This window comes from Cervus canadensis, chromosome 6 (assembly GCF_019320065.1).
Source record: "Cervus canadensis isolate Bull #8, Minnesota chromosome 6, ASM1932006v1, whole genome shotgun sequence".
NCBI lineage: Eukaryota > Metazoa > Chordata > Mammalia > Artiodactyla > Cervidae > Cervus > Cervus canadensis.
This window is the reverse complement of record NC_057391.1, coordinates 13,432,254-13,459,273: the sequence shown is the minus strand read 5'-3', so window position 1 is coordinate 13,459,273 and position 27,020 is coordinate 13,432,254. Positions and strand designations below refer to the sequence as shown.

The 27,020-nt window shown below is 38.8% G+C and overlaps 1 protein-coding gene across 6 annotated transcripts in view; it reads right to left on the bottom strand.

The window, feature by feature from the left end:
• Positions 1-27,020, bottom strand: part of MAP2K5 (mitogen-activated protein kinase kinase 5) — a 261,289-nt gene that overhangs the window by 218,819 nt on the left and 15,450 nt on the right. For 4 of the 6 annotated variants that reach the window (XM_043470889.1, XM_043470888.1, XM_043470885.1 and 1 more), the window contains exons 3-5: positions 17,750-17,817; positions 5,025-5,099; positions 1,685-1,754 (exon numbers count right to left, since the gene is read on the bottom strand). In XM_043470889.1, the coding sequence (XP_043326824.1) occupies positions 1,685-1,754; positions 5,025-5,099; positions 17,750-17,817 (213 nt within the window). The remainder of the gene's footprint in view (positions 1-1,684; positions 1,755-5,024; positions 5,100-17,749; positions 17,818-27,020) is intronic. The other 2 variants (XM_043470887.1, XM_043470886.1) reach the window with 1 other exon arrangement.

Here is a 27,020-nt window from a genome sequence, read left to right as displayed (position 1 = left end):
AGAGTTAATTAATGTCTCTGTACCTAAATATTCTCAACTATAACATGAAAGCAATAAGAGGCAGGACTTTTTAGAGAACTAGAAATGGTAACACACAAAGCAATGTTAGTGCTTGAACAGAGAAGATATCTAAAAATGGCTGTTATTATCATGGGAGGGGCACAATGGATGGACAGGGAGACTGACAGGGACTGTTCACAAGATAAAAGAAAACAAAGAGAATCTGGAAAAATTCTGGACGAAGAGAAGTAAATATTATCTGGGAAAGAAATGAAGACCCAAGGCATTAGAATTATAATAATCCAGGATACTGTACTAGGGTTTGCTACAAGAGAGCTATAAAGTTATAAAGCAGGAAAGCAATTAATGGAAATTATTTCAGCCAGTAAAAAAAAAAAAAAATTCCTCATGGAAAAACAATTCTGAAATTTCCCCAAATTCTCTTATCCTGTTAAGAAATAATTTGCATCCTGTTATTGGCCTAATACATAGAAATGGCAACTTTTTTTTTCTCATTTTTTTTTCAAGTTTTAGTCTTCAGGTACAACAGAACTAAATTAATCATAATTGTTTCAGACACGTTATCAATGGCCAAGTTTTATTTACTTACTTAGCTCTTTAATAAGTTATTATCAATATTTTACTAAATACTCCTAAGCCAGCTGCCCACCTTAATGGTAGAAGAATATCATTACTCTTGAACCCAGACCTTCTCACGGGCTGGCCGAGCCAGCTGCCTTTGGAGACTTCGTCAGCGCAAATAGCAGTCTACTGATTAACTGAGCCATTTAAACGTCAGAGTTACAGGTAATGAAAGTCTAGAATGCCTAATTGGAAAACTCATACCATGATTATTGGCACAGTATCAGTTAATGAAGGTAAGTTTAACTTTTAATTATTTCAATTAAGTTATTTCTAGAAGACTCAGAGAAATTTTCTTATCTGTTTCGTCCTTAGAAAACAGATTTCCAAGTAGGGCAATGTATAATGGGTGAAAGACTTAATGGTTTATATAATTAAACTGTTCTTTTTCACCATTATTCAAACTTTGAGGAAACATTTATATACAGTTGAGCAATCATATCTGTTACAAGGCTAGTACTATCAAACCTAAAGGGAAAAACAAATTATTTGACTCACCAAGACTCATTCTCATCAGCTCATATTTTTTGAGACTTAACAACCAAATTCCTATTTAGGAGGATTTTCAATTATTTAGAAGATGTATCCCCCAAAAAATCCAGCACCAAACATTCCACCAAAATATCTCTCCTAAAACCCCCTAGTAAATCATGGCTTCTACACTAGCTGAAAGCTTTCTCCTTAATAGCAGCTCTGGCTACCATCACGAGCCACAATTTATAAATATCCAAAATTAAAGTCATTCATTTTCCTTGGTTTAGAAACCATGTGGACCCCCAAAGAGTTCTTTAAGCGAATGTAAGTATGCACTTCAAAAACAAAAAACAATCTAGTTAGTTTAATTTACTCTAGTAAATTAGATATTTTATCTGCCATAACTATAATATAGCCTGCAATCCCCATGGTAATGAATACTTCTTTTGTTTTTTCAAATTAAGAGCTAAACATCATGTTATGTGCATTTAAACCTTTGGAAAACATAACTGTTGATGAAACAGTTTGCTGAAATAATCATTGTTGATTAGAATTTGTTCAACATTACCTCTTGGAAATATCTGCAGAGGCTCTATTAACTGTCCATTTACTTGCTGTTCCATTATTGTAGAATAATACTGCAAAGAGATTATAGAAAGAGATTACTCAGTAATGTATGAACACTGGAACAGACACTTATGGGTTGTTTAATTCACAGTACTTTTGTAAATTGCTGGTATATACATATCAGCCTAGAGAATTATTTTTCTCTATTTGCACATCAAACTGACTATAGCGGATACTCAGGACTGAAAGTCCAGTATAGTGTTATCCTTCACGTTGTCTTTAAGAGTAAAACTGGCTGATTAAGACTTTAGGCTAGTATCTGATCTCTAAAAATGTTCTGAAAATGATATATATTAAAAATGACAACAAGTATTTTAGTAGAAATTTCTCAAATTGCCTTTTGTTCTTTTACCCTGGACTTTACAAAGAAAAATGGAGATGCCTCATATTCAGTTTGGACCTATATGCCAGTTAGTTAATCAAACATTATTCATATTTGTATATGAAATGTACAGACAATGGAAATCAAAATCACAGAGACTGTGTAACAAGCAAACAAGATATGACCCATCCAAAGATAACAGGATTAACATGATAAAAAGATAGCCCAATTTCAAGTAAGCATAACTTTCAAGCTTTAATCTTCTAAATACTTTAGTATAGATCAAATTTAACTTTAAAAATTTGAGCATGAAAAATAAAGTTCCAAATTCAAAAAGCTTTCATATAGCATCATAAACAAGTTCATCCAGTAGGCTGTATTATGGTCTGCTCCTATTTTCCTTAATATGCTAATTGGTGAGCATGTTTCCACCTAACTTGGAAATGGCTTCTGTGCCCTGACTTCTTTTAACACTTGACAAACAACAAAATGATGTTCTTGGTGGAAAATATCAACAATGAAAACCACTGATTTTGTGTTTCAAGGGACTGTCCAAGAGCAGAACTCCCCTTTTGTACTTGTTTCTATATTAAAAACAAATGTAGGGACTTCCCTGGTGGTCCATCTGCCTTCCAGTGCAAAGGACGCAGGTTCAGTCCCAGGTCGGGGAACTAAGACCCCACAAGCTGTGGGGCAACTAAGCCCACACCCCAACTCCTGAATCTGAGTACCCCAACTAGAGAGAAGCCCGACTGTTGTCATGGGAGGCCGCATGCTGCAACTAAGACTTGATGCAGCCAAAATAAGTAAATAATAGTTTTTAAAAAACACATGCATATTTTCTTTTTAACTATCCCATTTCCAGAAAATTCCTCTTTGATAATCATTATTTGTTGACATTCTTAAAAGTTTCTTTTTAAAAAACATGTACATATATCTTCTTATTGTTTTTATGTACATTAAAATTATCACAAGATTGAGCTTATTTATCCCTTAGAAATAAAAGGGAGTTACAAAATTCCATATCATCTTTAGAATTTCAAGTTAACAAGTCTAAGAATCTTCACCCTAAAAACAAAGTGAAAGTGGATTTTTGATGGCCATGGACTAATAGAAGGATACCCTGCCTTCTGAGAGCTTTCAAACCATAAAGGAAACTGATTCTTTCCCTCTATGATGTAAAAGTGTATGTACATACAGCATAAACATGTGACACACACTCTGGAATACTACTAAGGCAAATGTCTCTCAGGAAACTATATTCTTTAAAATCACAGAAATATAGTGCTCGCCATTACTCAAACAGTGATGACAAGTAAATGAAATATCAATCATGTAGGCTGTCAACCTTATGGGACAGCAATAACTGTTAACAAGTAGTCTGGAAAAATTGTCCGAAAATGACTTGTCCTCAGCACACAAGTATTTGAGGTTTCCATGGAAAATTAAGATGCCAGTGGCTATTTGGAACATTGCTCAGGTATTCTTTTTAATGGGAAATTTGCTGGTTATTGATCCACGGCATGTACCTCTTGCTTCTGGAAGGCTGCAAGCAACTTTCCAATCAGTAGCTGTCAAAAAAATTACTGCCTTTTTATACTGATACAAGACAACAGCAGTGGTGGTGTTCTCCTATACTTAATGCTTTTCTTTAATTAACTGCTATGTACAATAGGTTAGTAATTTCAGTTACTACTTGACCACAGTCCTAGAAATCAAAATAAATAAAATATCCTTATGCTTTATCTAACAAATTAATTATAGAGTTGTCTGAAACTGGTGCTTGGGGTCAAGTTTGAAAACAAATAACCTCACATGTAAAGGGTCAGAACAGGTGCAAGGTATTTTTTTCCTACTATAAAACCTTGCATGCATGAAATTGACCTGTTTTCCAACTTTATTTATTTACCTCACAAAATATATAAATAAAAATGGTTTCCCTTTCATTTCTGAGCTGTGCCAATTCAACTGGCAAAGCCATACATACTTTTACAACCGTTGTAGGAATTTTTTTAGCAATCTATAAACATCTCTTTGTACACTGATTAACACAGTCACAGTAATGATATTAAGCATTCCACTTGACAGTTTCTTCAAAGCAAGTGGTTAAGATTTGTTTTTTGTTTTCTACAGTTCTTCCAAATCCAAGGAACGTTTTCTCCTGCTAAAATACAGGGTTTGATCTGTGTTCACATTAACACAGAATCTTGTGTTCCACACACCAAAGTAATTCACCCTCAAGGACAAACTATAAAGGGCAGTAAGCGAACCCATGGCATGGGCCCACTCTCGGCAACTGACCCCTCAGGAGCAGGCCTGGGGATGGCTGAGAGGCTGCCAGGGGGGCTCAGAGCTTAGGCCACTGCTCACACGGCATTCCTTAATGGACAGGACCTCCCGGCACGGAGCAGTCCTGACGAGCCGCAAGGCCTGTGCTGCCCAGAGAGATGAGCAAGGCACTGAGACAAGTTAGAGACTCAAGCCCTGGGATTTCAGTACTGGCCACTTTCAACTGATGAGCTCAGTGAGGAAATGCTCACGGCGTCTCAGTTTACTCAGCTGTAAAATGAAGGTGGTATGTACCCACAGGATTACTGTGAGACTCACATGAGAAAATATGAGAGCACTTAACAAGTTATAAAGTAAGTTCCTTTTAGAGCTTCATCCTCTCTCAGGGTTTTATATATTTTCCCTTTAGAGGGATTCTTTCCAATTTTGTTCTAAATAGTGATAAAATAAGCAACAATAACAAAGACTAGGTTTGTACTGCTGCTGCTAAGTCACTTCAGTCATGTCCGACTCTGTGCGACCCCATAGACAGCAGCCCACCAGGCTCCCCTGTCCCTGGGTTTCTCCAGGCAAGAACACTGGAGTGGGTTGTCATTTCCTTCTCCAATGTGTAAAAGTGAAGTCGCCCAGTCCTGTCTGACTCTTAGCAACCCCACAGACCGCAGCCTACCAGGCTCCTCCATCCATGGGATTTTCCAGGCAAGAGTACTTGAGTGGGGTGCCATTGCCTTCTCCGAGGTTTGTACTAGATAAAAACAAAATGAAAAGACAACCAACCAAACCAAACAAAAGTCTAAATCTTTTACACCAAGGTATTTATTAATGATATGGTTTAGACAGAAAAGTAACAAAGTGTTCATGATAACATTAATAGACCTATAATTTGAAGTTATCCAAAAAGCTTTCTTAGCTCAACCTCTATTATCCTATCCAGCTTTCATTACCTCTAACACAAAGCCTGGCACATAGTAGGTGTCTAATACCTACTGACTGAAATGGAGTCTGATACCAATTCTGCCATTTATTAATCTGCACAGCCTTTAGGAGGTTATTTAACCTCATTGAACCTTAGTTTCCTCTGAATGAGAGTAAAGATAGCTTCTCTATTATATAGGGTTACTGTGAAGCTCAAAATTAAACTGTAGCAATAGAATTAGTGAAGGTATTTGTAAATGGTAATGACAAGTAGTTGAGAGATTTAAAAGTGAACCTCCTTAACAGTGAAACAATATTAAGCACAGTGCTTTCTAAGTAGAAGTGTTCCAGGATTTAAAGACACAAAAACGGTATGTATGAAAAGTACAAAAGACTGCATTCATTCTGAACACGTCAGCAGCAGTTATAAAACGTTGTTTTCTCTGGTATCCCCTGTAGAATCTGTTACATGCAGTAATTGCAGCAATAATCAATAAGCTAACTGAGTAAAAGATTAATCAGTTTTGTGATTGCTAATGGAATCTCCAGTACCAGACTCAGATTAGTTTCAAAGTCCCTCTGAGATGTTCTTCAAAATCCTTAAACAATTTTAATAAGGATGTGACAAAGTTTAGCATAGTTATCCAAAAATCTAATTAATTTGAAACAGAGGGCCAGATTCAACAAGGGGATAACAAGTACAATTTTTGGCTTTGTTCTGTTTGCAAGTTTATCATACCATATTCCTATTTGTTATGAACCTAATTCTAATTCTAACAGCACAATCCAATCAATAATTACAACACTTTTTTCTTCATGGAAATCTGCCACATAAAAACTTGAGTTCCAAAACAGCACAGTTTAATTTTACAAGGCACAAGTCCTCTGTTGAAAGGAGAGAAAACAAAGAAACAGCAAGACAGATACACCCAGAAATAACTCCCTGAATACCCTACTGTCTGTCAGGCTCAATACTGATACAGAGCTCCTCAACCCCCTGCCAAGTCTATGATTAATTTCTCCACCCAAAACTTTATTCCCTTTCTTGTCCCACCTCTGTTCCCCTCAGTATTAAGGAGTATCAAAAAAAAAAAAAACAGGTGGGATTGAACCTTAAGTACCCTGCAGGGCCATCCTGGGTTCAAAAGCCCCTCCGCGTCCTCTGTTTCTTGTTGTAGAAAAAGGCTTTGGTCTCCTAGGCTTCCTTGAGTTCCAAAGAGCAGATTCAAGGAGTAAACTATTAGGACAACAGAATCACAGACCTGCTAGTTCCTCCTGAAGGGATATTATTAACAATCTGATGCATATGTGTTCTATAGAAACTGTTATATAGGGTTACTGTGAAGCTCAAAATTAAACTGCAGCAATAGATTAGTGAAGGTGTTGGTAAACTGTAATGATTAGTTGTTGAGAGATTTAAAAGTGAGGTGGAGGATGGTAACTACTTGCTGACCACAAGCACTGGACCCCAGGCTGCTTGGAACCAGAAGGCTGAGATTCCTGAAACCTTACCCTGTAACCTCACCTCCAAGCAATCAGAAGAAGGTCCATGAGCTGATCAACTTCCTATGACCCCCACCCTTCACACTGTCTTTAAAAACCCCAACCTGAAAGCCATGGAGGAGTTCAGGTCTTTGGACCATGAGCTCCCCATTCTCCTGGCTTGGTGCCTGGCAAATAAACCTTCACTTCACTACAAATGGCCACTGTCAAGAGCATTCTGTACCTCATGCACATGAGTCCTTGCTTGGTAACAATACTAGATATTTACATTTATTCATCCAGTTTCTCACAACCCTACCCTATTCTAGGAATATCATTACACCGATTTGACAAAAGTAGCAAACGATTTATCAGTCAACCAAGAAAGATACTCCTTTCATTATAGTCCATGCACTCAGAACATAAAATGTTTGTTTGCTAGTTGAGAGTCAAAAGGTAAGTTATTCTCATTTATGACTAAAGATGCTAACTGTCTGTCATGCAATGCAAATGAAATACCATATTTTATTGCCATCAATTTACTATGGTGTTTTGTATTTTGGTTGTGTATTAAGATATAATCGTGTTTTTTCTTTTTTTTTTTAAGATGAGCTACCTCCTATTGCTCATACCTCAAAAGATTTAACTAAAGCAGGCTACTGGGTGGACTGCTGAGCTGGTGAAGAGCCTGGCTTCTTCACTGTCACCTATGTGAGGGAAGCCATGTCACCTGACCTCTCAGAGACTGGGGATGGTGGGAAGATTTTAATATATTGCAGATCCCTGTGCTGGCTGGTGACTTCTCCTCTTTCTTCAGGGACTCCGCCACTCCTTCACATTTTCCTTCTACCTCTCTTACCACACTGCTCAGTTTCCCGTAAGTGATTCTCTCCCCATTCCTCCTTTAAATGCTGAAGTTTCCCGTGACTTCATCAACCTTCGTTTTTTTTATTTTATCCTCTCCTTGAGTTAACTTCAGCCACTTCGAAGGTTTCAATTACCAGAGGAGTCACTGAGACTAATTAGGAGCTGATGAATCACAAACCTTTATTTCCAGCCCAGATTTCTCTCCTAAGATTTGGAACATACCCAATTGGTTGTCCAGAGGCCCCTCAAATTCAACAGGTCCCCACCTCCCCCACCCTCCCTCATACCCTAGGCCTGTCTTCCAACATATGGGTTCACCATCTGGATGAATGAAATCGCCATGACCTAGCTTCCCAAACCAGCTATCTGGGAGTCCTCCAGACCATCCCTTTCCTTCTTCCCCACATCTAGTCAACCACCATTCTTACTAACTCTACATTTCCCCCCCTGCTCATATCCTCAAGCTAGGGCCCTCCATGATCAAGCCTACCTGCCTTTGCAACCTCATCTCAACCCTCCCTGCACTGTCCATACCACACTGATCACAGGCAGTGCCTCCTGAGGGCACAGGCATCCTTTCACCTGGGCCTTTAAACACCCTTCCAAGTCCCCTTGTCCTTGCTACTCCACCTAGACACCACTCTCTTCAGGAAGCCTTAACTGTCTCCAAAGCTAGATCAGGTGCTCCTTCTCTGAGCTCACAGAACACCAAATGCTTAGGCATATGAGAGCACTGATCATTCTGCCTGGTAATTCTGAGTCTTTCCTGTCCTCCCACACGAAACACTCCTCCCTTTTTTGTTAACTTCCCTGACTGAACCATGAGCTCCCTGAAGGAGTGAACTGTATGTTCACTGTACCTCTACCACCTAGCATAGGGCTTGGCTAGACACTTGCCATCCCATAAATATTGACTGTATGAAAAGCTGCTGGAGGCTTCCCCGGTGGCTCCGTGGCAGAGAGTCTGCCTGCCAATGCAGGAGACAGTTTCGATCCCTGATCTGAGAGGATCCCACATGCCACAGAGCAGCTAAGCCCATACGCCACACCACTGAGCCCGTGCTGTGGAGCCAGCAGCCACAGCTACTGAAGCCCATGCGCCCTAGAGCCTGCGCTCTGCAACAAGAGAAGCCACCACAGTAAGCCTCACACTGCAGCGAAGAGCAGCCCCACTCTCTGCAGCTAGATAAAGTCCACGTGTAGCAACAAAGACCCAGAACAGCCAAGACAAAAAACAAACAAAAAACTGGTTCTATGAATAAACGGGCAAATCAGTGAGTGAGCTCAGGTCCCACCTCTACACTGACCAGCCATGCGACCTTGAGAGAGGCAAGTTGTTTGTGCCTCAGTATTCGCAGCTGTAAATATGAAAGAAATACCTGCCTTGCTCACCTCATAAAAGTGTCAGGAACATCACAATCATAGAAGCTGGTATATAAGAAACAGTTTTATAAAGTACTTGAAAAACATCTTAAAATAGGGCACCATGTTACTATGAATCTCCCACTCCCAAGCAACAGTACATACAAGAAAAATGGCCATAACAATAGGGTGACATAGAAACCACTAAACATACTGCCAAAATCTTCAGACCAAGTACAGAGGTAGCATTTAACTAACGTTTATCAAGACTGAGTCAGTATGCCCTCAACCCCCCTCAATTAGTACAGCACTATAAATAATAATATAAGTGGAAGGGTACTATAAGGAACATTGTTTCTCCATTTGGAAGTTCATCAAGGGCATGGACCATGTCTCATGTATTTCATTAGGTCTTATGCCAGAGGTGTTAATCTGGTGTCTATATGGGCCTTGGGAGATCCTTGAAATTCCTGAACTTCTAGGTGAAATGCTGCACTGTGTGAATTTTCTGGGAAAAGAACAAACAACTTTCCTCACATTTTCAAAAAGACGTGTCTCCAAAAAATCTAAGAAGCTAGTAGAGTATCAAGTCATAGAGTGTATAGCACTGTACCATATGCATAATGGCCACTCTGCATATGTTCAAGAGGAGAAGGCCAATAGGCAATAATACAGACATTCTCATTGGTTAGATCTTCTAACTTAGTGGCAAGTCTTACATATCAACTCAAATCAAATTCATTTATCATTCTTCTATACATTTATAACAGAAAGCTTTCTAATCTCTCCTTAGCATGCCTCCTAACAGACAATATAAACAGTACAGTATGAGGAAATACTTATAAAAAACTAAGCATGCTGGCTTTTCCCTATTAATGATAAAATTTTTAAATTCCTATTTTGTCAGTACTGCAAGCATACCCCATTATATGTAGCTGAGCCAGTAATTACAGCAATAATCAATAAACTAACAAACTATTTGCAGTTCATAGTTATATAATTTAGTTTTCCTAGTGAAGAACTCAACAATCTTAACTCTGTCAAATGGCTACAAATTCAATTACAATACTACTCAGCTATGTCATCAATTATACTTTCTTTCAATTATTTCTTATACTTTGCATTTAAGAGGTATCCCTTCTGTGATGCTCACCTCTTAAGAAGCATACAGCAGCTCCTTAGTCAAAAATAACATACAAAGCTAATCTATTTTGAATACCAAATTAATAACTATCTTTATTACCTGGCTTCAATCCCTGAAAACTCATTTTCCCTGCCTTGAGGTGACTACAAGGCACACATGTTCTTTCTTAAATGACTCTAGACCAAGGGTCCACACATGGTCATGGATTGATTAGATGAAGAGAAAAAATCACAATGAAAAGTCTTCCAATGAAAGGTCAACAGGGAACAACTCTGGGGCCTCTTTATAAGTCAACGTTACCAGACAAATGTATTTATTAGTGATTTGAAAATGAAACAGACAGTAAGTTGGCCAAGTTTAATGATAACACTATTTGTTTTGGACAGTAAAACTGTAAAGGATGTTAGGGAACTCCAGATGGTCTTAATAGGAATTGAGGTTTGGATAGCCAACAGCAGATGAAATTCAACTTGGCCAAGTTTCAGCTAATGTGTGTTGGCAGAAGTTTAAACTTGTGTTCAGCGATGAGTCCAAAACTTGTGGGATCCCCTCAGCTGAGGCTTTATTAGTCACCACCATGGTTGGCTTGAGGTACTGTCTACACTGGCCTTTCACCTGATCTCCAAGTTGCAGCAATTCTGCCATACTTCCAAAGTAGGAAAAGTTTAAATAGCTTCAGGGAACCTACCACTTAAATAAAACGGGAGCATCAGGTCATACAGATAGCAGGCCAAATAGGACATTCCCTTACAAGTAGACTATTTAGCCAGTTCCAATTGTGTTCAACAAAGATTCAGCCTACTGCTCAAATGCTGTTAAAAAAAAATAAATGAAAAGGAAGTGAGAAATGAGTAAATAACATATAACAGGGAGACCTATATAAACAGAGACAACTTGTTTTAATTTCCAATTACAATTTACACCTTTTTGGACATATTATAGTCATGAGTTGAAAATTTACTGAATTCCTCTAACTTTACTGTATTATAGCAAATTTATGTTCACCTTTCAGATATATATAGAAAACATCCCTCAGTATACTGTCAAGGGTGAAACAGATCACCAGCCCAGGTTGGATGCACGAGACAAGTGTTCAGGGCTGGTGCACTGGGAAGACCCAGAGGGATCGGGTTGGGAGGGAGGCAGGAGAGGGGATCGGGATGGGGAACACATGTAAATCCATGGCTGATTCATGTCAATGTATGGCAAAAACCACTACAATATTGTAAAGTAATTAGCCTCCAACTAATAAAAATAAATGAAAAAAAAAAAAGAAAACACCCCTCTTGTTTCCAGTAAAACTGGCCCTAAGAGAATGGGTTCATTAGGAGCTGCTAACACGAGCCCAACGCCTTGGTTATGCCCCACAGCAACCTGACTGCTAGAAGTCCATCATCTCCTTCCAGTCCACATCTCCCTGGAAGAGAAGCTCCTACTATAGCCCCTAAGAGCCTAATTGATGTCCTGCATTTTTCGGTCCCCTCATGTCAGCTGCCTCAACATAGGACTCCAGAGGACACAAACCGTAGGTCATTCTGAGTCCTCCATAGAGAGGGAGCTGAACCAGGAGCGCAGCCATATTAATGACAAAATATTGGTGGTTTAAAGCCCCAGAATACTCTGGTGCCACGCTGACTGAGGCCTGCTCATGCTGTCTCTTCCTTTGCTTCCACGAGCTACCTAATAATCTGATGCAAACTTCCATCTGCTTTTGCTTCTTGTTAGCAAAAATGTCCTGAGGTATTTCAAAGAGGGGCTAAATAAGGGGCCATTACATTCTTATCACTATTTCAAGGACATCCATATGTCCCAGATAACATAGAGAAAAGAGTTAAAATAATCTGCCTCTGAAAAAAGGTTTCATTCTTTGACAAGGATGAGAAAAAAATACAAAAATTTTACTTATAGCTTGGAGCATGACACCATTCCAATTAAAAAAAAAAAAACAAAGCTAAATAATTTCCAACACCATTTATTTATTGCATTCAGTTTTCCTGTCTTGTTCTTTTCAGCGTTTCTCCACCCTACCAGGAGAGTATCGAGTATTACCAATTGTTTGGATGGATCATGACAAACGAGGGGACTGAAGACCAAGCTATTTTGCTGCATACAAAGTAAGCTGGACCGACTTAATGTGGAGCATGTTTAAAAGTACCATTTGGAGAACAGCTTCCAATCTCTGCTCTACATAGAAAACTTCCTAATCATAAAGGCCCTAAGTCTATTAAATGTTTAACAACTAACTGGGCAACACATCCTAAGGCAAAATTCAGCCCTGTAGGAAGGAAACTTCAAAAGCCCAGAGTATTTCTTTACAGTCCTTTTCAAACTCAGGTACACTGACGTTCTACTAAATAGCATTATTTTTTTGTTATTAGGAAAACAGTGGTATTTGCAAAGCTTCTTCTGTAGGATCTCAATAAATGCCAAAACAAAAACAACACTTAACCAGGAGTGAGGACTGGGAGTCCAGGACCTAGGTCTGTGTCCAGGCCTTCCCATTTATTAGCAATATAACCTCAAACTGAATCTGATCTTGCTGGGCCTCAGTCTCCTCATCTGTAATATGAGACAGTTGGACAAGACCACTAAGGGTTTCTTCCAACTCCACTTGAGCAACTATGATTTTTCCTTTTTTTAAAAAATTTATTTTTTAATTGAAGGATATTGCTTTACAGAATTGTGTTGGTTTCTGCCATACATCAACATGAATCAGCCATAGGTATACAAATGTCCCCTCCCTCTTAAATCTCCCTCCCACCTCCCTCTCCATCCCACCCGTCTAGACTACTATGGAGTCCCGGTTTGAGGTCCCTGAGTCATGTGGCAAATTTCCATTGGCTATCTATTGAGCAACTACGATTTCTGAAGCAATCTCCAAGTTATGCACACTAGGATAAAGCGAATCATATCCCAGTTTACAAGGTGCTACAGAAACAGAGGTCAAAGAGTATTCTCCCTCATGGTACCCAGCATCTAACAAGGTACACTACGGTCAAGTATATCAAAGGGAATACTTACACTCCAATAATACACAATGTCTGCCATAATGGGAGGTGTTACAGTTAAACCCATCCCATATTCTTCTGGCAATGTGGAGAAATGGTGTAAAGAGAGAGATTAGGCAAAACGAAGAACATAATTCTTACTAATACTGTTTTCCACTCACACAAGCCTCTCAGTATCAAGAGAACTAGGTGTAATAAACTCTTTACTAGCCACAGGATTTAGCAGAAACAAATATGAGTCCATTTACTAAAGTAGGATGTACTGCTGAGCTCCTTGAAGAAAGGTCACCTAAAAGTAGAGGTTAACATTAAAATAACCCCCTCAATGATAAATAAAGCTTATGATGAATCAAAAATAAGGCCCAGCACTGATGTTTCATGCTGTAAGGAAATGAGGTCAGCACTACCAGATAACAAATACAAAAAGATGGAAGGAGAAAAGCAGTAGATTATTGTCTATCCTAGAAAATGAGAGAGGAAAACAAGAACAAAAAAAAAAAATTAAAACTACTTTAAGAGAGTATTTAACAGGGTCCTTTAAATAGTTAGCAGTGATCAGGTATTTAGTTTTCAGGATATGTAGGTTGGGTGTATTTTTTTTTCTAATAAAGCATTTCAAATTCTAATTAAAAAAATACTTTATGGAGAAATTAAAAAGATACAATAGTGTCAGAGGAAAAGCCATGATCCCAGAAGTGGAATATTCTAACAACATAACTTACAAGAAACAACGCTATAAAAACAGATTGTTGATTAACACAAACTCATAACAAAACGCAGAGAGCGATCACAACGGTGCTGTAATAACACTTGGCTGCTGAATTCTCTCAATACATTAAATATCTCCTTGGAGACCAAATTACTTTACATTTTCTTAAAAGACAATTTATTATAGCTTTGTTTTCTTCTCATTATCTCTTAAAAATATATCTAATGAAGAAAAGAATACAACTTCTAAATAACACATAAAATGGTACTAATGTGTGACAACAGACTTTGGTTTAATGTGCTAGTTATTATTTAACAGCATACAACCTACTGTCATGACAAATCCTTACCACAATGCGACATTCTGTGTCACATGCATCAAAAACCACTGCATGCCATTATTACGGCACACATAAAATTAACAGCCTCGGGCTGCTAGCAATTTAAATAATTGATAAGTTTTCAATTAAAAAGGCAACATTTTCAGGTCTAATACAAAAATCTATTTAAATTACTGATAAAAACTTATGTTTCTGTTGGCCCAAAGCCAGAAAATGCTTACATCCAATGGGGGAAAAAATTCTGCAAGTTTCAACTCAGACACTGTAGCTTTTTTTAAAAATAATGATTAAAGGATTTATGGCAAAAATATGTCTAGTTTTGCTTTCCCCATATGGTTTTTAAAGAAATACTAAAGTGACTGCAAATTTATTGAATTCCACATGAAAAGCACAGCTTTTTTTTTTTTTTTTAAACAGTAAATATGTGGTCCCAAGTCCTGGAATCAAATTTTTTCAGAGCCAAACTGAACTTAAAAAATAAAAGGCCAATACAGGTTTTTAACACCAGGTTGGCAACTGAAGACTATCAACCAAAATCTATTGTGAGGTTAAGTCCAAATTGTTCTCTTTATGGCAAAACTGTAACCCAAAGGAATTTCAACCATAAAAACCAAGACAGATCAAAATGGCAGCCAACCAACCTTGTTTGTGCTTTTCTGAGACAGGGCGTCCTCTCGTCCTCTACTCTTTACTATTTGGTTATTTATTCAGAGCCTGACTCTACATAAACAAAGAGTATTTGATGGTAAAGGCTGCCTCGAGAGATAAGAGCAAAAGGAAATCCAGTTAGGTTTTAAATAACTTAAAACCTGTTATCTCTCTCAGGGATATTTTCATTTTCATTTTAAAATAATCTGCTCCAACATTCACAATCTGGGGAGTGGAGCTCTACCTTGGGGCCTCAGGTTCTTATCTATAAATATCAAGTGAATTAATGAGAAAACTCAGACCTGATCATCTAGACCCCATTCTATGAACCACTGCCAGTTTACAGAAAAAAGTTCTCACCATCCACTGCAAATGAACAAACATAAGAAAAATGTAGTGAGTTTTACATAAAACTCTCTGAGGAATATAACCTTAACCAGTCAGTCTGGAATTTCCTGGTCATTGCTAGTGAGGTAATCCACATGACAGACCCCTGCTGTCCCCGAGGAAGGTGACCTAGCCTGAAACCATCAGCTCTTGGCTAAACTGACTTCCTTGTCCTGTCTCCTGCCTAAACACGTCTTTAGAGTGTCTTTCTATCTGCTGGATGGGATGTTGCCCAATTCATGAGTCATTATATAAAGCCAATAAGATCTTACAAAATGTACTCAGTTTTTACAATTTTTAAAACTTTTTTTTTTAATTAAAAAAAAAATTTTTTTTTTTTAAAGCTCATTTTTTAACACACAGGAAGCTCCCAGTACTAGTGAGCAAGTGGGTGGGTGGGAGAGCAGCCGAATGAAACAGTGAAGGCGCATGGGCCTTGGCACCAGGAGAAGCCGAACTTACAGTCCATATGCATACTCACACAGCTCTAAGACCTTGGGCATGACTCTTAGCCAGAGCTTCCTCATCTGAAAGGTAGGGGTGATATCTACTTTACAGAGTGATTATTAAAATCAAAGGAAACTAAATACCTTAAGCATCTAGTGTAAAATGGGCACTTAGAAATGGAAATAATTATGACTATCACCATGATCACATGTAGTAACACTTCTCAAAGAGCACAGTTTGTTAGATATTCCCAAAAGTACATTTTTGAAAGCACAGTTTTGTGTGAGGTCATGTCAGAGACATAATGAAAGTACATGGATGTCAGCAATGCTCTTTCTGCAGTGGCTGCTGCTGCTGCTGCTAAGTCACTTCAGTCGTGTCCGACTCTGTGCGACCCCACAGATGGCAGCCCACCAGGCTCCCCCGTCCCTGGGATTCTCCAGGCAAGAACACTGGAGTGGGTTGCCGTTTCCTTCTCCAATGCAGGAAAGTGAAAAGTGAAAGTGAAGTCGCTCAGTCATGTCCGACTCTTAGCGACCCCATGGACTGCAGCCTACCAGGCTCCTCCGTCCATGGGATTTTCCAGGCAAGAGTACTGGAGTGGGCTGCCACTGCCTTCTCCGCTCTGCAATGGATACATGTGAAAAAACTAGAACCCATCTGTGTGTGTGTGTTTTCTAAAAATAAGCATGTCACATTCTCAGGAAAGGTAGTCAATCTATCAATACTAGTGCTAGACCTTTCAGCAGACAATCCTACTCTGCCTTTCAAGGTACTGATGAGCCCTGCTCTAAATTCGCAGAGCACAAAGACTCGCAAGTAAGTTAATGTGAAGTCAATGGGAAATTGACTTTTCCTCCTCTGCGCTGGTCTGAATGCAACGCTCTGTTAATCGTGCCATCCTTCTTGTTCTCTGTCCTCCTACCCTAAATTAAAACTATCAGTGGAAACCCACACAGATACGTTACAGTTTTCATTACAATGAAACAACATTCTGGTTAAAAACCTACAACCTCATCATCTGCTAAGATTAGAGACTCACTGAAAAGCCGGGGCGCCAGCTCCATCGTTCCCACCATAATACCACTTTGCATTTGTATAGAATTTTTAACTTTTCAAAGGGTTTCACAGCTATTATCCCATTTGACCATTACAACGACCCTGTGCAGTAGAAAGGACAAGTATTATTATCCACAATTGACAGATGAGGCAACTACTGCCCAGAAAGGTTAAGCGTTTTGCCTAAAGCCAGGAAGCCAGAGAAGGGCAGTGGTCTCCTGACTTCCAGTCCAATGCTCTCTTCATCAGACCACTAGAGAAGGTTTTGTACACAGACTGCAAGCTCAGAAAAAATAAAATGAATTAAGAAAAAATAAAGTGAAATAAGAGAAAAGAACAAACCAGGGCTCAGGGAAGCTATTTCTTTCCATAGTAGCTAAATTATTCAAGCTTAGTATTAAAGTTTTAGAAATGTATCCTTTTTTCTTGTTTATCTACTTTGGCCCTGAGACAAATGTTAATGCAAATTTTCACTGAAATTTGAAACACAAAAGAAAAGTCATTTCGGGATATATTCAAATCACTTAGATTCAGTAAGTAACCTTGTAGTTCGTTTTAGGGTGGGGTTGTTAGTGCATAACATCACTGACAGTACATCTGTAAGTCATGTATACACATTAAGCCAGCAGCTACATTATAACTACAGTCTGTTTGGAAGGGGTGAAAGAGATCTCCAGTTGAAAGTAGATTTTGAAAAATTTTTTAGAGCCCAGGGGTTCATTTTTAATGAGCCGTTACTTTAAGTACTGCATAAAAAATACAGGAAATTGATAGTCCATTTAGTCTGCACCATACCTAATGCAAAAGTCATTAAGATGCATTATTCTTAATGTTCATGATATGATCAGTGTCTTTTGAAAAGAATGCCCTTAACTTTCACATAAGGAAATCCTTAAAAATTTTACATATTGTATAGAAAAATGTTAAGAGCAGCTGTGATTTACTTTCATGTCTTCACTACATAAAGAAACTGCATCCTCAATTACACTAAGATTTTTTAAAAAGTCCTCATTAGTAGTATACTTACATATGACAGCATTGCTTTCATTTCTTCATCACTTCTCACTGTAATTCGATCACCATCTTCATCTTCATCTGTTTAAAAAGCAACATAATGTAAGGGATAAGATTTTTTAATATACAAAAACCATGTCAGCTGGAAACATAATACAATCGGTTTGTACAACTTGATGTCCACATCCTCAACACTGTATTTCGCAGATGCTGACGTTATTAGTTTGTCGTTTTGGCTTTTTGTTCAGAATACAACAGAATCTCAATAAAGAACTATAAATTTTAGGGACAGCTGAAAATTAAAACATTGCTCATGTCATTTATGACATAAACCTAAGTTAAAGTAAATATAGGGATTTTCCTGGCAGTCTAGTGGTTAAGACTCCAAGCTTCCTCTGCAGGGAGCATGGGTTCAATCCCTGGTCGGGGAACTAAAAATCACATGTTGCATGGCACAACCAAATAAATAAATAAATATTTTAAAAATAAAGTAAATACAACTGGAGTATGAACAGGTTTGGCTTGAAGAACTTTAAAAACTGAAGAAAGGCCAGTCTTATTCAACTGTTACTACTTTTTGCTTTCCCACACGGCACCCTATCCCTCTATTTCTCCATTCTTCCTCTCTCCCGGCAATCTGTCATAATAGCATAATAAAAATGGCTATCATCTACTGAACACTACTATAACACAAAGCACTGTGATTTATGCTCCATACACCCTTAAAAGCCTCATAACGATTCTATGATGTGGACAATATGACTTGATTATTATCATTCCCTTTTTACAGAACTGAGAGTGGAAGGTTAACTTAGAAAACAATTCTAATACAGTTCTCATAACCCACTTGATCTCTCATTTTCTGAACTGTTTCACTTATACCGAGTACTTGATGACCACAGAAAGCTTCAAATGGTGATTTGCACTACTGTGAAATCATTTAAATGGTCTTAAAACTAGAGGATAATAAGACTTCACAAAATACTGAACAAGAATGAGTAAATCTGAGTAAGCGGATCATCAAAGGAGCCACATCCAAAACAATGTACTGATTTCACTGATTCTTCCCTTAATTAAAATAGTTGTGAAATATGGCTTCAAAACTGCTTTCAGAACCTGAAGATAAATCAAGCAAAAATATCAGATCTCGTTTTCAGTCCCAAATGAAACTGTCCACATCTGGTCACTCACTCATCTGTACTACCTGCCAGGCAGAATAACTTCTGGTTTTTTCTAAATATTTAGTTAGTTACTTCATCCTTCTAAGGATAAAGATCTGTCAACAGGAACACAGCATACCTGGTAGACTCTAAATGTACAGTTGAGAGAAAAATGCCAAAAACATTTTGAGCACGGGCAACATTGATGGAAGATGTTAACAGCCTCCCAAGGGGACGACGTGGAAGGGACAGGCTCTCTCTCAAAGGGATGCCTCAGCTGTTGTGCACTTGCTAAACCGAGCTAGTATTTTATTTATTTATTTATTTTGGTCACTCTTGGGCATCTAATTGCTGATTCGATCAGAGGCAGAGAACCTGATCCCAGGCCTGGAGAAAAAGACAAATCTTTCATCATAAAGAGAATAAGCTAGCACGACATGCTCTGAGAACTCTTACTGAAAATACAGGGGGAGTTCAGTTTAGCACCTGGATCTTAGCCCACCACACCTCAGGTCCTCCCTCCGGTCCAGCTGCAGTTTTTAAGATAGCCCACTGTTTGGTGACCAGGCCACGGGAACCCTAAGAGGGAGACTGTTTTCTCTCCTAATTAGTCTATTTCAGAGCACACTGCTACCTTCTTTTTCTCCCTCACAGCCAACAGCACTCTGACAGCATGACGGAAAGCAGCACCTGAATTCGTCCTGTTCAGTGACCAAGACAACAGCTCTCACTGGGGTTTTCCCTCCAAAGTAACTGTTCTGGATCCTAGGTACAGGTTCACTCCTGCAGAGTTCCCCAACTGGATGTAAATCAGTATCATCAAGTCACACTGAATATTTACATAGCTAGGAGCTGCAACAATCACCACCGGTATTACCTACCAAGAGCTGCCTATCTTAAGTATAAATGGCACCCAGGGGTCACCTTCAGTAACAAAGAAGGCATATACCTAAGGAGGTTACATATATAAAGAACTACACAGAAATCCAGCATTTTCCTTCCCTCTCTTTCCTTCTTTAAGCCATAGGCTAGAGTCAAACTGGGAGAAAAATGCTGTTCTAATTTTGGAAACAGAGATAGTTTCTACATAGGTTCCAGAAACTAATATTTTCAAGGTTAAGTCAAAAAGCTGTCACATAAATGCAGGAAACAAAAAAGAAAAAAACAGGTATTGTATAAAGGAAAATAATGTTACACATCACCACATATGAAAGCATTTTACATTTTTTGTTTTAAAAGCAAGTTAAATTCTCAGTTTGGGTGTAGACTAAAATGATTTGTTCTTGATAAAGTCCTGAACTTGGTAAAATTTTCAGCCTGAACAAAGTAGCTTTATGTAAACCTCATCTCTACACCAGAGCTAGCTGTAGAGATGGTGGCTACAGAGCGACAGATTATTTTTGAATCTCAATACACACTAGACCTCAATAAGGGATTGTCCACACGGAATGAAGAGGTACTTGGAGTTTAATAAAACAGGTGAAGAATCTTTTTAGAAGGCACAGATTTCAGAAAAAATTGTTTAAATCACAGTCTCTCTAAATCAGTAACAATAACAACAAAAATAATTATCTAACCTCTCAAAGCCTGGGCTTGAACCTTTAAGGCTACTTAAAACCAAAGATCCTATAATTCTAAAATTCTATGAAATCATTGAAGGATGATTTCAGTTACCATAAATAATCTGGTAACTGTGAGGGCAGTCAGTTATCAAAATCATCTCTTACTTAGCAGCTCCATGGAAAGCAGCTATGAAACACTAAAGGGCCCTCTGCTGCAAGTGGTGGAGAAGGAAATGGCAACCCACTCCAGTATTCTTGCCTGGAAAATCCCAGGGAAAGAGGAGCCTGTTGGGCTGCTGTCTATGGAGTCACACAGAGTCGGACACAACTGACGTGACTTAGCAGCAGCAGCAGCAGCAGCTATAAGTGGACAGAAAAAACTTAGGCCAAGACACCAGAACAGCTTTGAGGCAAAGCTAAAGTGCTGTCTCATAAGGAGACACGGTAACTTGAAAGAGGCATTCTAATAAAGCCTGAGGATAAAATCAGGTTTATATGACACAGTGATTAGTAGTTCTCATGGTTTAATGAGAGGTTCCATTTTATGTAGGTACTACTTTCTCCTACAGATTGCTCTTTGTAGGACTGTCTGCTTCATTCTTTAATAAACGCAATTAGTAGTTTTAATGAAGACTCCTTGTTCTTGTCAGAAAGGAGATTGAGTTGAAAAAGGAATTACACTGAGAAGACAAATGATTCTGGCCCAAAGGCAAAATCCAAGCCATCATGGCAACCCAAGAGCAAATCATCGGCCTTGAAATATAAAATGAGAATACACTTCTCTCTAAAAACAAGGAATTCTGAAAAAGACATACAAATGGCCAATGGGTATACAGAAAGGTGCTCCACATCTCTAATCATCAGGGATATGCAAATCAAAACTGAGATGAGGTATCCCCTCACACTTGTTACACTATCATTAAAAAGACAAGAGAGAACAAGTGTTGGTGAGAATGCAGAGAAAAGAGAACTCTCGTGTACTGTAAGTAGGAATGTAAACTGAAACAACCACTGTGGAAAATGGTACGCAGTTCCCCAAAAAATTAAAATTACAACTAATATATGATCCAACAATTGTACTGCTGGGTCTGTATCCAAAGGAACTGAAATCGGAAGCTTACGGAAGTATCTATACTCCAGTATTCATTGTATTTCAGCATTCTTTGGCATTGCCTTTCTTTGGGATTGGAATGAAAACTGACCTTTTCCACTCCTGTAGCCACTGCTGAGTTTTCCAAATTTGCTGGCATATTGAGTGCAGCACTTTCACAGCATTATCTTTCAGGATTTGAAACAGCTCAACTGGAATTCCATCACCTCCACTAGCTTTGTTCGTAGTGATGCTTCCTAAGGCCCACTTGACTTCACATTCCAGGATGTCTGGCTCTAGGTGAGTGATCATACCATCGTGATTATCTGGGTCATGAAGATCTTTTTTGGACAGTTCTTCTGTGTATTCTTGCCACCTCTTCTTAATATCTTCTGCTTCTGTTAGGTCCATACCATTTCTGTCCTTTATTGAGCCCATCTTTGCATGAAATGTTCCCTTGGTATCTCTAATTTTCTTGAAGAGATCTCTAGTCTTTTCCATTCTATTGTTTTCCTCTATTTCTTTGTATTGATCACTGAGGAAGGCTTTCTTCTCTCTCCTTGCTAATTCTTTGGAATTCTGCATTCAAATGGGTATATCTTTCCTTTTCTCCTTTGCTTTTGGCTTCTCTTCTTTTCACAACAATTTGCAAGGCCTCCTCAGACAGCCATTTTGCCTTTTTGCATTTCTTTTTCTTGGGTTTTAGAAAAGGAGGAGGAACCAGAGATCAAATTGCCAACATCTGCTGGATCATCAAAAAAGCAAGAGAGTTCCAGAAAAACATCTATTTCTGCTTTATTGACTATGCCAAGGCCTTTGACTGTGTAGATCACAATAAACTGTGGAAAATTCTGAAGGAGATGGAAATACCAGACCACCTGACCTGCCTCTTGAGAAACCTGTATGCAGGTCAGGAAGCAAGTTAGAACTGGACGTGGAACAACAGACTGGTTCCAAATAGGGAAAGGAGTACGTCAAGGCTGTATATTGTCACCCTGCTTATTTAAGTTATATGCAGAGGACATCATGAGAAATGCTGGGCTGGATGAAGCACAAGCTGGAATCAAGATTGCCAGGAGAAATACCAATGACCTCAGATATGCAGATGACACCACCCTTATGGCAGAAAGTGAAAAGCTAAAGAGCCTCTTGATGAAAGTGAAAGAGGAGAGTGAAAAAGTTGGCTTAAAGCTCAACATTTAGAAAACTAAGATCATGGCATCCGGTCCCATCACTTCATGGCAAACAGATGAGGAAACAGTGGAAATAGTGGCTGCCTTAATTTTTCTGGGCTCCAAAATCACTGCCGATGGTGACTGCAGCCATGAAATTAAAAGACGCTTACTCCTTGGAAGGAAAGTTATGCTCAACCTAGACAGCATATTAAAAAGCAGAGACATTACTTTGCCGACAAAGTTCCATCTAGTCAAGGCTATGGTTTTTCCAGTAGTCATGTACGGATGTGAGAGCTGGACTATAAAGTTGAGCGCTAAAGAACTGATACTTTAGAACTGTGGTGTTGGAGAAGACTCTTGCGAGTCCGTTGGACTGCAAGGAGATCCAACCAGTCCATCCTAAAGGAGAACAATCCTGAGTGTTCATTGGAAAGACTGATATTGAAGCTGAAACTCCAATACTTTGGCCACTGGCTACGAAGAGGTGACTCATTTGAAAAGACCTTGATGCTGGGAAAGATTGAAGGCAGTAAGAGAAGGGGACGACAGAGGATGGATGGCATCACCGACTTGATGGACATGAGTTTGGGTGAACTCCGGGAGTTGGTGATGGACAGGGAGGTCTGGCGTGCTGCAGTTCATGGTTTCGCAAAGAGTCAAATACGACTGAGCAACTGAATTGAACTAAACTGAACTCATTGTACTATTACTCACAATAGCCAAGATATGTAAACAACTCAAGTATCCATCAATGGATGGATGGATAAAGAAGATGTGTACACACACACACATACACAAATACAAACACATGAATATTACTCAGCCATGAAAAAGATGGGCGTCCTTCCATTTCTGACCACATGGATGAACCCTGAGGGTATTATGCTAAGTGAAATAAGTTAGAGAAAGACAAATACTGTATGATATCACTTATACGTGGAATCTAAACAACTGAAATTCAGGGTTACCAGGGGTTGTAGAGTAGGGAAACAGGGAGATACTTGTCAAAGGGTAAATACTTATTATAATATTAACAGAGTGTGAGGATCCAATGTACAGTATGGTGATTATTGCTAACAATACTGTACTACATATTTGAACACTGCTAACTGATCTTAAATGTTCTTACCACAAAAAAGAAACACTAATTATGTATCAGGATGAACATGTCAGCTAACACTACAGTGGTAATCACTTTGCACTATATAAGATCAAATCAACATGTTATACACCCTAAACTTTCACAATGGTATGTGTCAATTACATCTCAATAAAGCTGGAAAAAAAATTTTTTTTTTTTTTTGGAAAAAAATTTTTTAAGTAGACAATGAATTGAGAGAAATGAGAAGTTAATAAAGGATAAGAAAGCAGAACTACATACCAAGCAATTTAGTATGAGAATAACTTAAAATTCTTTTCTGAATAAAAAGTAGGATATACATAGTCAGCCCATCTATCAAAGAATCTGGCTGGGCCTATCAAACTGGATTAGCTATAAAAAGTACACTAGCTGGAACCATAAATCATAAAAAACTTACTAAAATGGCAGAAAGAGTTTCAAAGGTACAAATACATTGAAGAACACCAGGAAGCCAATGCACTAAGTAAAGAGAAGTAAAAAAAATAATTTGAACTCTTTTTGTCTTACACATGGAGGTTCTTTGCCATCTAACCAAAAAAGCATTACTAGATATGACCAAGAAGCGGGGAGGGGAAGTGCTCTGATACACTGGTTCACAATGAGAATTCCAGCCTTCTCTAGTTGCCTGGAGCATAGTAATATGATTTTCCAGCACATTAGGGAAGCAAAAGTAGAACCAGAAAGTCTATGTTCTGGCTGGATTCTGTTAATGTCACTTAAAATGGAGGAAAAAAATCCTAGCAAGATACCAAATAGAGTGCAGCAGATGGTAAACAAATATTATGAAGCAATCTTCACAAAATCTGCAGTATGTCACAAATACACAAAATGGCAGAGTTTGGGAAAAGAGAATCATAACAGGCCATATGTTGGCAGCGATTTCCTTCGAAGCAACATGCAATCCAAGAGAGAAACCAAGAGGAGGAACATAAAGGCCCAATAGAGGAGAGGCAGCCTCAGGTGAGGGGTGGTCAGAATGGCAAGCAGAGTTCCCACTGAGCAAACAGCAGACAAACAGCAGACTCTGGGGAGTTCTCAGGCACACTACACCCACTGCAGTGGCAGGGCTCAAGTCAGCTTTCGAGAGAAATAATTTAGCTCCTGCCAAGAGCCACTGAAAGTTAAGACAACACTGTAGTTTATTTGTCATGTGTCATAGTGCTTCAGTGCCAGGTAAGAAGGATCAATTAGAACTACAGCAAAGGCAGTTTTCTAAGGCAAGAGAAAAGAAATGAAAACAGAGTTGCAGAGGTTAAAAAAGACATCAACAGGAAATTATCAGAAGACCTGTCAAGTTTAGAACCCTTCACAGGGTCTAAGATCTGGTCAGGACTGGAGGCCATAGTCTCTAAGGCTAAATCTTCATATACATGAGTTTTAGTTTAGCTCCATGCCTCCCACCTCCTGAATCCTTCTTCTTTGCTTCCTGTTTCTTTCCAAAAAAATATCTAAGTGCCCACTATGTCAAAGGTAATGTTCTGGACATTGGGGATAACAACAGTGGAAAAAGGAAAACCCCTGCCCTCACAAAGGTTACACCCTACTTGAGAAAGACTTGAAAGGGATGAGGGGATGAATCACACAGGTATCTGGGAAAAGAATGTTTGAGGCAGAGAGGCAGAAGAATACCTGACATGCCTGAGAGACTGAAAAAAAGCCAGAGTAGCTGGAACAGACTGAGAATAAGATGAAGGAGAGAGAGACCAGTTCACAGGAGTAATGATGGAGTAGAGCTGCGGACAGATGAGAAAGGGCAGGGCCTTGCAGGACTTGGCTTTCACTCCTGAGTGAGACAGAAACCCTGGAGGGTCTTGAGTGCAGTGATCTCACTTAACTTCTAGAAGGATCACTTTGGCTGGAGTCTGAGAAGAGGCTACGCGGAGGCAAAGCAGAAACAGGAGACAAGTCAGGGGACCAACGGTCCTAATCCACGTAAGAGGTGATGGTGGCCTAAACCAAGTTGAGATTTTGAGCAGTCATTACATGCTGGATATATTTTAAAGGTAGAGTCAACATGATTTGCTGATGGATGAGAGACAGAAGGCATGTCCTTACTACTTCATTCCTTCAACCATTCACACATTCCAAAAGCACAAACTGAGTTTACCACGTGCCAGGTGCTACGCTGGGTTTCTAGTGATTAAAAAGCGAGTGGTACTGGGACTCCCCCGCTGGTCCAATGATTAATACTCTGTGCTTCCACTGCAGGGGACATGAGTTCAATTCCTGGATGGGGAACTAAGGTCCTGGCAAGCCATAGGGTGCAGCCAAAAAAAAAAAAAAAACCCTCAAACACGAGCATCACTATCTACTGCCCTTAAGGAACTAGCCTGGTGGTGCTTGGGTAAAGGACTTAGACTTCTAAATTCTCATGTAAAACAGCCAGACTACAAATACTTACTACTACTAATAACTAATAAGACTACCAATACCTACTACTACTACTAACAACTACTCTCATAAGACTAAAAATGTTTTGGACTTTTTGCATCAGTGATATTTCAAAATAAAATTTCAGTAAATTAAAGCTCCCTTTATACCATCTCAAATTCTAAGAATACACAATTAGCTCTTACATGTTATTATTTTTTTCCACCAGCAATGGCGACCATTTAAAAAATTTATTAGATATTTTGACGGGTCATTAAAAGGTATCTCCAGGCTACAACCAGGATGGCCTTTTCCCCTGTGTTTCTTTTTCTTTTTTTAATTGGAGTGTAGTCGATTTACAATGTTGTGTTAGTTACAGGTATACAACAAAGTGATCAGTTACACATATATACATATCAACCCTTTTTTAGATTCTTTTCCCATACAGGCCACTGCAGAGTATTGAGTAGAGTGCTCTGTGCTGGACAGCAGGTTCTTATTAGCTAGTTACCTATTCTATAGATAGTAGTGTGTATATGTCAACCTCGGTCTTCCAGTTTATCCCTTTCGCCACCCGCCTTTGCCCCTGATAACCACAAATTGGTTTTCTACATCTGTGACTCTACTTCTGTTTTGTAAATAAGCTCATTTGTATCCCCCTTTTTTAGATGCCACAGGTAAGTGATATTTATATATTTGTCTTTCTGCGTCTGACTTACTTCATTCAGTATGACAATCTCTACGTCCATCCATGTTGCTACAAATGGCACAATTTTGCTCCTTTTT